This window comes from Oryx dammah, unplaced genomic scaffold (assembly GCF_014754425.2).
Source record: "Oryx dammah isolate SB20612 unplaced genomic scaffold, SCBI_Odam_1.1 HiC_scaffold_14, whole genome shotgun sequence".
NCBI lineage: Eukaryota > Metazoa > Chordata > Mammalia > Artiodactyla > Bovidae > Oryx > Oryx dammah.
In genome coordinates this window covers 421,058-434,049 of record NW_024070198.1, presented here as the reverse complement: position 1 = coordinate 434,049, position 12,992 = coordinate 421,058, and the positions used below count along the sequence as shown (strand labels likewise).

At 34.1% G+C, this 12,992-nt stretch overlaps 1 protein-coding gene across 2 annotated transcripts in view; it reads right to left on the bottom strand.

Moving 5' to 3' along the window:
• Positions 1–3,134: 3,134 nt before the first annotated feature.
• The window catches only part of IPMK (inositol polyphosphate multikinase), a 55,528-nt gene continuing 45,670 nt past the window's right edge, over positions 3,135–12,992 (bottom strand). For both annotated transcript variants that reach the window (XM_040254656.1, XM_040254657.1), the window contains exons 5-6: positions 9,394–9,475; positions 3,135–8,294 (exon numbers count right to left, since the gene is read on the bottom strand). In XM_040254656.1, coding sequence (XP_040110590.1) covers positions 7,672–8,294; positions 9,394–9,475 — 705 coding nt within the window. In that variant the 3' untranslated portion in view covers positions 3,135–7,671. The remainder of the gene's footprint in view (positions 8,295–9,393; positions 9,476–12,992) is intronic.

The window sequence follows — 12,992 nt, the reverse complement described above, 5'->3', positions numbered from 1 at the left end:
AAAGTGAAAGAGAAGAGTGAAGAAGTTGGCTTGTAACTCAACATTCAGAAAACTAAGATCATGGCATCCGGTCCCATCACTTCATGGCAAATAGACGGGGTAACAGTGGAAACAATGACAGACTTTATTTTGGGGGCTTCAAAATCACTGCAGATTGTGACTGCAGCCATGAAATTAAAAAATGCTTGCTCTTTGGAAGAAAAGTTATGATCAACCTAGACAGCATATTAAAAAGCACAGATATTACTTTGCCAACAAAAGTCCATCTAGTCAAAGCTATGTTTTTTCCAGTAGTCATGAATGGATGTGAGAGCTGGACTATAAAGAAAGCTGAGTGCTGAAGAATTGCTGCTTTGAACTGTGGTGTTGGAGAAGACTCTTGAGAGTCCCTTGGACTGCAAGGAGATCAAACCTTCCATCCTAAAGGAAATCGGTCCTGAATATTCATTGGAAGGACTGATACTGAAACTCCAATACTTTGGCCACCTGATGTGAAGAACTGACTCGTAAAAGACCCTGATGCTGGGAAAGATTGAAGGCAGGAGAAGGGGACGACAGAGGATGAAATGGTTGGATGGCATCACTGACTCAACGGACATGAGTAAACTCTGGGAGTTAGTGACAGACAGGGAGGCCTGGCGTGCTGTAGTCCAAGGGGTCGCAGAGTCAGAGACAACTGCACAACTGAACTGAACTGAACCTGATCTAATACTTCTTCCTGATAAAAAACCATGGACCATTAATGGCATGACATGACTTGATTTTCTGGGGCCCCATGTGAGCTGGTCTGAGATTAGAGCATGCTGTTGATTGCACTATGGCCTCCTGGCATGTCTTTCTGTAGAGTCCTCCCTCACTGACTCAGGATTTAGCAATCATCTCTTGGACCCGAAACTACTATTAAGAGAAAATGCCTGGACTTGCCTGACTGGACTAGCTCACCACCCATCCTCACTAGGCCCCGCTCAGGCAACCTGCCAGCTGATTATAGGTGCCCAAGTCCAGCCAAGATTAGCAGAACCACTCAATTAACTTGCAGATCCATACAAATAATAAAAGATGGTTGGTTGTTTATGCCACTTACATTTTGGGGTGTTTGCAGCAGTAATTGCTGACAGGGTAGTCAGGCTACTGCAACTTAGACTGTCTTCTCTGCCTCTGGCATAACCTAGATGGGTTCAGTTCAGTCACTCAGTCAGCCTCTGTCTGACTCTTTCTGTCTTACTCTTTGCAACCCCTTGGACTGCAGCACACCACGCTTCTCTGTCCATCACCAACTCCCAGAGCTTGCTCAAACTACAATGGGTTAGAGTCAACCATACTAGAGCGAAAAACAGAAGTTAAGATGGATGAGAACTTAAAGTTGTATTATAGCTTCATAAACAAATTTACAACAACAAAGATACTCTTTGAACTGGATCCAAGCTCTAAAATCTGTAAGTTAAGCCTATATATTTAACTTAAATTCATATTCTTCAAAATGTGTGAGGTGATACTCTTTTATTCTCCCATAGACTAACATGTCCACATGGTTCTTCCACCATTCATCACTTTCTTCTGCCCACCCCAAGGCAGTTTGTCAAATTATATTAACTTAAATAACAATTTTAACTAACTTCTCTTAGAAACACACAGATCTGGCTATTTCAGAGTATCTAAGCCAATGATACCATGTCATTTATGCCTAAAGCACTTCTAGAATGTTGTTAGATGGCAAGTACAACATAATTATCAAGCATATATAGGATGTTTCCTTCAGTTGGCAAAGTAGTCAACATTCACATGCAAATAATAGAAAATGAATGTCTATGATTTGATTACAGAATTCTTAAGATCTGTTGCAAAAGGAAGGTTTAATGGCCTGACAGAATGGCCATTACCTTGAACTCTTGTTGATTCTATTTTCTCACACTGTAAACCATTTTCTTTCTCAGAACTCTCCTAGCTTTCAAATGGCTCTATTTCTTGGATAAAGTTCCACTATACACTCTACCTTCCACAAAAACATTTTTAAAACCTTGCTATTTAGTGTGGTCCATGAATCAGGAATATCACAAACCCCATCCAAACATGCTGAATCAGAATCTGCATTTTTTAAAAAATCTCCAAGTGATTACTTTTCACTGTTAATTATACCACTATTATTTTCATTTATTATTTCATTTCAGGCTCTATTTAGTTCTTATACTTAGCCATAACTTGGAGACCATGGCAGTGGAATTCCCTATTGTTTTCAGTGGTTAGGCAGGCAGTTTTTTTTTTTTTTTCTCCCTTAAAGAGCCTGTCTTAAAAAGACTGTAGGTTTCAATTGGGTGTGTCCTCTTACATATGGTTTGCAGGCCCTCTATATCTATGGATTTGAAACCCATGAATGTGGACTGCTGACTGTACTAGCCATTTTATATGAGGGGCTTGACCTGTGCATTTGGTATCTGTGGGGGCTCCTGAAACCAATCCCAAAGATACTGAAGGAGTGCACTTCACACAGCACTACTTCTCCCTACAGTGCACAGCAGCAGGCATGGCTGTGAAGTGTTCACCCTCTTACATGCCATCAGAACTGATTCCCCTTCTCCATCTCTGCTGGGTATTGATAAATATGCATCATAGCCCCAATAACATTTTCCCCACATTTACATGTTTTTCTTCTATCAGACAGTGCATATCTTGAGGCCAAGTACTAGATCCCTTATTCAACTTTTTAGAATCTCCAAGGCCAAATACAGTGCATGATACAGGGTAGACAGATGTCAGATTGTGCTCTCTTTAATTAATGAATGAAAGACTAAGTGACTCATGAAGTTTCAAATACATGCAAAAATATCTTACCTATTTCTGAAGTTTTAAATTATAGTATATATTTTCACAGTTAAGTCAATATTTTTCTCTTCTGGTCTATTCCTCCTACTAGGCTGATTCCAAAGATAGAAAAAAATATTAATACAAAATAGTCTACATACTTTTTCATTTCCAGTGCATATGCTTCTATTAATATTTTGTCTTAATCATCTTTGACTCCCCAATGATTCCTATAGTTTTTGGTATATAACATGTACTCAAATATTTGTTGAATTAGCAAGTTATTTTCAAATTACCAGGAGTCTGTGAGCATATCACAATTACTGAAAAAAAGCTCCAATGCAAAACATTTTAATAAGTGGTCAAATATACAGTTATTAGAATTACCTAAATATCACTTATATAAAAATTGGTATATCACATTAGATGACACTATAAAAACACAAATCACACATTGACAACAACCCCTGCAGTCCAAGAATACCCCCCTTATCAATAGTACAAATTACACTTTTTAAAAAAGACATTGTTTAGACATTTAAACCAAAGTAACTTTGACTAGACTAAATACATTCATTCATCAAGTACAATAAATTTAGCATAGTCACTAACAACACAATTTTAGGTGCAATTTCACATGCTTTCATAAATCTTCCAGTTCAGTTCCCACAGTAAAGTGTCTTTGTGCACACCATTTTCATTTATATATAGGTGTATCATACATCATACTTAAGACTATTTTACTTCATAATTAAATGTGTTAATGTATATTGTAAGTGAATACCAGGCCAAAATTTAACCCCAGTGATGACAAATTTCAACAATTAAAAAAAAACAATTCTTTACAGTATATTCTAATTTGTTTAATTGCATGGGCACTATTTCCTCTTACTAAATACTATCAAAATAAGTAATAAGATTTTAAATATTAAACCCAAAAACATGGAGATTCCAACCTTCCTAAAATATGAACAAGCATTTTAGTAATATGACCATTTAAGTCAAAAAGTAATTTCATATTCATTGCCAAATTAAAATACCTATGATTTGAAAACAGAGGTCTAAAATACTTGCAGTAAATTGAAAAGTACAATTTTTTAAATGTGCAGTAATTTGCTTGTGAATTTGTAATGGAATATTTTTCACAGTAATACTATGTTAAAATACTACTCTAAATGATCAGTCTAAGTACACGTACCTTTACCAGCAAGAAAAATTAAGGCCTTTTAATGCTATCAATAATTACAGCTGAACGCAAATGTCAAATAGAGGTTACAATGCTGCAAACTATTATTTTTACCCTCTAACATATTGTTAGTTGCTTCATCTCAACTCAATTACTTATCTTTCCATGAAGTTGAATGTTAGTTAACTATTACCTTTAAATAAGCATTTCTCCATATCTCTATTTTCATTTAGCCCTGAACCCAGTCAATCTAGACAGAATGCTGGAAATATTAGGGCTTTGTCTGATTAGATCACAACTATATATTCAGGGGTTAAAAATGTTTGTCCCATTTATATTTCTGAATGAACTAAGATGCCTGGCCTCCATAGACAACATTACTTATTTTCCCAAAGCACTGGCAGATAATTGCTACTTCTTCACTTGACCAAACTGACTTTTTTTAAATTTAAGTGTAGGCTATGAAAATATTACAGGATGTAAGGAAGGATAACCAAGGCTACAAATATATCAAATCAAGGTTAAAGGCACTGGATAAGGAAGATTATTACAAAGCACTGTAAACAATTTTTAAAGCAAATCAAATTTTACAGTATCAAATGCCAAACTACTAAGAGCAGATGGTACTAAAATGATGACAATGCTTTAAAATAGTGGACAAAATTTCTGTAATGATTTCACAAATAAAATTCTTTCATTGTTCTACCACTTTTTTTCAGCCTACATGTTCTTTAATATTCCAAATCCTAGAAACAAAAGTGTTTTCAGTTGCATGAAATAAGAAAACTGCAACTGAAATATCTCTGAAAATTAATTTTATCTTAAGTTACATTATAAATTTGATATATAATACATATATATATATGGTACAGAGATACGAAGATCATCTTGGAAATCATAAAACAGTAAATTATACTCAATTAAAAAAAAAATCTTATTCAGTTGAACACAATATAAAGCCCCACAATAGCAAATTGTAGTGTAAATAGGCACAGAAAGTACAATTTCCAGACACATTAAACAAATAATGAATACAGAGTTGAAAATACCACATGCTCCAGTTTAGAGTCATTTAATACACACATTTTCACAACTGTTTCTTGAAAAACTATTTAGATAAAATATTTAGCATTTATCATCAATTTTAAATTTATCTGAATCTATGCAACTTTTATCCATATTAAAATACTGATTACTGTAAATACTTTATTATAAAACTATTATACAATTTAAATTTTTATTAGAGAAATGTATTATTCACTATCCATAATTAAAGTCTTTTTCATGAGTGCATTTCATAAGAAATACACAAAAATCATTATTTATGATTCCTAGGGAGAAGAAACTATGGTAATCCTATTAACCCAAACTATATCCTTATTATTATTTCTTAAACATTTAAATGTTTAAATATGCTTGGTGACTAGTGATCTTTCATCCCCACAGTGATAAATTTCAGCATAATGTTAAATGACTGGACTAGACAATAAAACAGTCATATGTAGATAAACAAAAACCAGTACTTGTTCTCTTACATGTAAGCTTACTTATAAAATAACACCAAATGAATAACAGTGATTAAAAAAATAATGTAAACAGAATAAAAGGTGAATCCCTTCCCTGAAGAACAAAAGATAAAAGTATTTCTCGTTTTATAAAAACAAAACATTATCTATCAAAAAGGTAAGACATTGATTTTACAGATCTATCATTTCTAAATATGGATAAAGAAAATCTGGAACAACAGATTCACATTTTATTGAGCTAAAATGCACAAAAAATATGATAATACTTAAATTTATTAATTCATTATAACAGGTTGATACTATCCCATACTAAAAAGTATCTTGTTAAGATTCAAAATAGTGTTTAATTATCTGAGCTTAAGATTTACTGAATCACTATCCAAGTAACAACAACAACAAAAGTCCACATTGTAGGACGAAAAAAGCAAAACAAAATTTCTATTCACTATGACTTGAATTTCATCCCCACAAAAGAAGCTACAGCAATACCCATCTAGGCAATAGGCAAACATATGAAGTCCTTATGGAAAATACCTACACTGACCCTAAATAAAAAATGTAAAATAATCAAATTTTGCTATAATAAATGCATGTGAATTTTAAAGGTATACAAGCTTAATAAATTTACTAAGCATAGAATTAATTTCATACTTCTCTTTGTGCTCAGATGATTACAAAAGTACATTCAGAGAGAGGGTTGGGAAGGTGAGATAAAACTGTGATACTTTCCTTCACACTAAAAAAGGGTATTTTAATTCTGAGGGGGAAAGAAAGGGAAAGAGTCTAACAGTTCACAACTCTGAAACAACTTCCAAGAATATGACAAGACTGTTAACTACTTAAGACATTTTGCTGGTAAATCAAAGTTCAATAAAACAAACATTTAACATTTTTGCAAATTTAATTTCAAAGTTTTAAATGTTTCTGATAAGAACTAGTTTTTTTTTTTTTTAAAGGTGGTGAATGTGAAACAGAGATAATACTTACAGATCTACTTTTTCCAAGAAAATCAGCACTGCCCCTTTCATGAAATTAAATTATAATCTCTCTCTTGAATATGATATAAAACTGTTTTGAGTAAGAATGAAACAGAAGCATGAATTTAGATACGCACCAAGATCTGTATGACGTACTAATTTACACATGGTATTTTTGACAACTGAATGTTGTCCTTTACTGCTTATTAGAATTCTGAAAAACACTTTTCAGCAACATACAGTCATACCACTGCTTAACTAAAAGAGCACATATAAATACATGAATTATAAAAGAAAAACCTCAAAATGAGTAATTTAAACGGGAAACAAAAAGAGCTTCAATCATCCATCTTTTTGAAGCTACAGAGTAAAAGGCAAGGTACTTTACGGTTTATAAATACTTGTCACAATGTAGTAAATACATATTCCAATTTTCCCATAAATTAAACATTTTAAAAGAAAAATATTTTGTTCCTGGCAAATATCTTCTCTTTTCCCTAACCCTGGCAAGACTAATAAGTGCCCTTAAGACTTTTGTTGTTGTTGTTTTTATCCATTTCAATGATCTTTTTCGTGAAGTATGTATATAAGTGAAAATGAAAGGAAAAAAATCTGCTTTTGGAATGCAATAATTCTAAATCATTTTACTAAGAAGCACCTTTTTATATGCTGGTTTGAACTTTTAATACAAAACCTAAAGAATAACTTTTTTCTCTAGAATTCTCTCCAGTTTTAATAACTTCATACATAGCAATACTAAGGATATCAGCCTATGCTTTCTACATTTTTTTAAGTGTTTTAATAATGTAATGAGTTATAGATATGGCTCACTATGGCCAGGTAGACAGAGGTTTCATGATAAATGGCTACAGAAAACAAACTAAACTCATTATGACTGAATAATGGTTTGCATTTTGCTTGAGCCAACAGACATTTAAGCCACGTACCACCACATTCCCTGCATAACATTCCTAAGTTTCTTTACTCTTTATAGTTTTCTAATGAACAAATAATTAGTTTTCCTGAGTAAGATTATAAAAAAGTTAACTCTTCTACCAAAAGTATAAAGACAAAATGTAGACTCACAATACAAATTTTTTACACAGCATTACAAGTGCAGAGTTATTAACTGCTGCTCTTTGTTACCATTGCCCCACCCCTTTAAAAGACTGCAGTAAAAGATTCAATTGTCTAATATGCTCTGCAGTACAGTAATTAAATGCTTCAACCCATAAACATATCCCTCATCTACTGTGTTGCTAGGGAACACATGAGCAAAGTCTATCATTCTCACTTCTACTTCTGCAGTCTCTTGACAACCAGTGGGAAGATGGTAGAAAACTTTTTCCAGTTGGGAAAGTACATTTCCGTTTAAACGCTCCTGTGACATGCTTTTCCACCCATTGTCTTGCTCTATATTTTCAACTTTCAATGAAGTCTGACTGTGATGCTTTTTGGAATACATTTTTCTGTGACAAGCATACATTTTGGACAAGCTTTTACCCACTGAAGCTTCTATTTTTCCATTCGCTGTATAATTTAACACATGAAAGTTATTATTGTACTCCAGTACATCTGTGTCTGAGAGCTGACCTTTGGACAAAAACTTTTCTGCCAAAGTCCTGTCATTCAATTTTGTAGTAGTTGGCTGAGATGAACCTTCATAAACAAACAGTAATGAACTTGCATAAAAGTTAAGCTGCTTCTGGCTTTCAAACCACTGGAGAATTTTCTCAATCTTCTGAATACTGGCAGCAATAGCATCTCTTCTTAAGCAGAATCCATTATGAAAAAAATGGGAGACTCCTATAAGAAGGAAAATACTAGGATTATAATGAAATTATGTAATAACCATCACTTGGGAAGTAATTTCATCTTAGATACAATTCTTAAACTTTCTCCCATCAGCCCCTGCAATTAAGTAAACAGATAAGAATTCCAGTTAAACACAGAATCTTGGAGCTCAACTTAATTTCTGGTGAAGATGTTCTTCTTAGAAAACATACAAATGACACTTAAGTAAAGAAAAATACATTATTTAGACAAAAAATTTACTACAGGTAGACTACTAGTATAGTGCCCTCTCTCTATATATATTCTCTTAAGGAATAGGATTCCAAGATTTGCTTCATTTGCTATTATGAGGAATTTTATAGTAAGACTATATGTTTTTAGAATCATGAACTAATCTAGAACCTAAAGTCAAAGCATAACCATTTTCAATTATGTCACTAGCCCACTACCAAAATACCAAATCATAACTGTACTTAATTTTTTATGTTCTCAACAATACTAATTAAACCAGCCTTTTCACAAAAGGTGAGCTCACTTTGGAGACTAGCAGTAGTCCAAGTTAAGTATGTTATTCAATACTGAGATTTAATGTTTTAACCTATCATATTAGGCCTATTTTAAAATTATTTATGCATATTTTATCATATTTGGGAATTCATGAAATTTGATTTTTGCTGTTCCCCTACTTTGGTATAAAAACTGCTAAAAATATATATTCATATTGGCCTGAGAAATATTTTAATATAGAGCCAATCTGAATGTTATCTTGCTATTGGTTAAGTTTACCAAGGGAAATGTCAATTGTTAAGAGGACATCATAGATGAGTATTTTGTAAGCATAAACATTTTTTCAACTATTTACACTACTCAACTTCTTCCTCATCCTGGATACAGTTAATAATAAACTTTAACAGGACATTATATATGGAAGTCTGTTATCATTGCTTTTATAATATCTTGGCCATACACATTTTAGAAGTATATATGTTAAGACAGTATTGAGAATTGAATCACTACACCAAAGAAGAATTAAAATTGAAATCACTTTAGAATTATTCTGATTAATTATATAGTAATAAAAAGCACTGAAGTATGGTTTTTTAATCCTTACCATCCTTTAGAGTTTCTTTTGTTAAGCTTCTTCCATAGTGCTGGTTTTTTGTCTCATAGCTATCAGAATGAACATGATAAACCTGTCAGAAAAAATACTGAATATTAAAAATGAATACTCCTTAACCCTGGGGGTTTTATCCCAGCAATGAAAGGATGGCTAAAGATGGGAAGATTTACTCATATAATTCATTCTAATGGATTTAAGATGAAAAAAGAGAATCACAGTGTCATATCAATGATGCTGAAAAGGCATTTAGCATATTTATATCCACTACTGGTGAAAACTCTCTAAAAAGATAGTTAAGTATTTCCAATATGAAAAAATTATCCATTTCAATCCATCAAAAGTTCGTCTCAAGTTTAAAAATGAAATAAGGAAGTATCTGTCTTAAAATAGAAGAAACTTCCACAAAAACTACTCTACTACAATACCTTTTATCATTATTATTACCTAATATTGTTCCAGAGCTTCTAGCAAATCCAAATAGATTACAAAGAAATAAGAGGCATAATTTGAAAAGGAGGAAAAAAATATTACCCTTTGTACATAATGGTTATATAATTGGAAAAATCAATTAAAAAAGTTAACACAAACAATAAAAACCTGAAATGGTGACAGTACAAATTAATAAATAGAAAACAACCTTTCATATATACAAACAACTGACTAGAAAATGTAAGACTCCATTTATAAATCAAGTTAAGAAATAAAACAAAGGAATAAACAGAAGGCATGAACCTTATGTGCAAAGTACTTATAAGATAAAATGTAAAAGAGATTATATGGAAAAGTGAAAGTGTTAATTGCTCAGTTATGTCTCACTCTTTGAGACCCCCATGGACTGTGGCCTACCAGGCTCCTTTGTCCATGGGATTTCCCAGGCAAGAATACTGGAGTGGGTTGGACAGGGAGGCCTGGTGTGCCACAGTCCATGGGGTCTCAAAGAGTCAGACACAACTAAGCAACTGAATTAAACCTAAACAGTAGAATGATCACTAAGATCAAGAAAATAAACACATGCACCACTTCATACAGTTAACTAATTTTTAGTGTGTATATAAGATCTACTCTTAGCCAATTTCAAGAATATTGTATTATTAACTGGTGACACTGCTGGTAAAGGACCCACCTGCAAATGCAGGAGACATAAAAGACACAGCTGCAATCCCTGGGTCAGAAAGATCCCCTGGAGGAGTAGATGGCAACCCACTCCAATATTTTTGCCTGGAGAATCCCATGGATAGAGGAGCCTGGCAGGCTACAGTCCACAGGGTCACAAAGAGTTGGACAAAACTGAAGCGACTTAGCACACTTTTAGTCACTATGCTATACATTAGCTTATAAGAATTTTATCTTATAACTGAAAGTTTGTATCTTCTGATCTCCTCATTTCTCCCTTCCCCAAGTCCCTAGAAAGCCCCATTCCATTTTCTGTTTGTATGAAATCAGCTTTGTCTTTTGAGTTTCTGTTTTTGACTACAAATGTAAGTGCCACCACAGAGTATCTGTCTTTCTTTGGTTTATTGCACTTATTGCATGGTTTCATCCATGCTGTTGCAAATGGCAGGACTTCCCTCTTTATAATGGCTGAATAATATTACACTGTGTAAAGAACCACACTTTCTATGTCCATAAATCTGTAGACGAACACTTAGGTTGCTACCAGATAGGCTGTTTCCACATCTTGGCTACTGTGTATAATGCTGCAATGAACACAGGAATAGAGATATCTCTTCAGGATAATAATTCAATTAAAACATATTATAGAATCAAAAACATATGAGAAGCCTGTATGTGATAATGGTATTTTAAACCAGTAAAAAAAGATGGATGATTATTAAATGGTGTTAGTATCATTCATTAAGTGGGGATCTGGAAAAAAATAGGTTGTATTTAAATGTATACTAAAATATTAATAATAACCCAAATACATCAAAGATCAAAGTGAACAAAATAAAAAGCCTTCCCACCTCAAGATGGCAGAATCCTTGAATAACTGGTAACAAGGGAAGGCATTTCCAACTAAAACTTAATCTACCACATACAATATGCTTTTTAAAATGTTGATAGTGTTTTTGCCATTCAAATATCAAAAGACTAACAGGAAAAAAAAAGGTATTTGAAATGTATCTGATGAACAAAGAGCATGTTTACTCATGGGAAAATGAACAATGGATCTGAAGAGTTCACTAAAATCAGGTCTCAAACATACCAGGAAAACAGACTATCCCAAAACTGTGGCAACCAAAAGTATCTCCAGTTCAGCTCAGTTCAGTCGCTCAGTCGTGTCTGACTCTTTGAGACCCCATGAATCGCAGCACGCCAGAACTCCCTGTCCATCACCAACTCCCGGAGTTCACTCAGATTCACGTTCATCGAGGCAGTGATGCCATCCAGCCATCTCAAGCTCTGTCATCCCCTTCTCCTCCTGCCCTCAATCCCTACCAGCATCAAAGTATTTTCCAATGAGTCAACTCTTCACATGAGGAGGCCAAAGTATTGGAGTTTCAGCTTTACCATCATTCCTTCCAAAGAAATCCCAGGGCTGATCTCCTTCAGAATGGACTGGTTGGATCTCCTTGCAGTCCAAGGGACTCTCAAGAGCCTTCTCCAACACCACAGTTCAAAAGCATCAATTCTTTGGCATGCAGCTTTCTTCACAGTCCAACTGTCACATCCATACATGACTACTGGAAAAACCATAGCCTTGACTAGACGGACCTTTGTTGGCAAAGTAATGTCTCTGCTTTTCAATATGCTGGTCATAACTTTTCCACCAAGGAGTAAGCATCTTTTAATTTCATGGCTGCAATCACCATTTGCAGTGATTTTGGAGCCAAAATAAAATAAAGTCTGACACTCTTTCCCCATCTATTTCCCATGAAGTGATCGGACAGGATGCCATGATTTTTGTTTTCTGAATGTTCAGTTTTAAGCCAACTTTTTCACTATCCACTTTAACTTTCATCAAGAGGCTTTTTAGTTCCTCTTCACTTTCTGCCATAAGGGTGGTGTCATCTGCATATCTGAGGTTATTGATATTTCTCCCGGCAATCTTGATTCCAGCTTGTGTTTCTTCCAGTCCAGTATTTCTCATGATGTACTCTGCATAGAAGTTAAATAAGCAGGGTGACAATATACAGCCTTGACGTACTCCTTTTCCTATTTGGAAACAGTCTGTTGTTCCATGTCCAGTTCGAACTGCTGCTTCCTGACCTGCATACAGATTTCTCAAGAGGCAGGTCAGGTGGTCTGATATTCCCATCTTTTTCAGAATTTTCCACAGTTTATTGTGATCCACACAGTCAAAGGCTTTGGCATAGTCAATAAACCAGAAGTAGATGTTTTTCTGGAACTCTCTTGCTCTTTCCATGATCCAGCGGATGTTGGCAATTTGATCTCTGGTTCCTCTGCCTTTTCTAAAATCAGCTTGAATATCAGGAAGTTCACGGTTCACATATTGCTGAAGCCTGGCTTGGAGAATTTTGAGCATTACTTTACTAGCGTGTGAGATGAGTGCAATTCTGTGGTAGTTTGAGCATTCTTTGGCATTGCCTTTCTTTGGGATTGGAATGAAAACTGACCTTTTCCAGTCC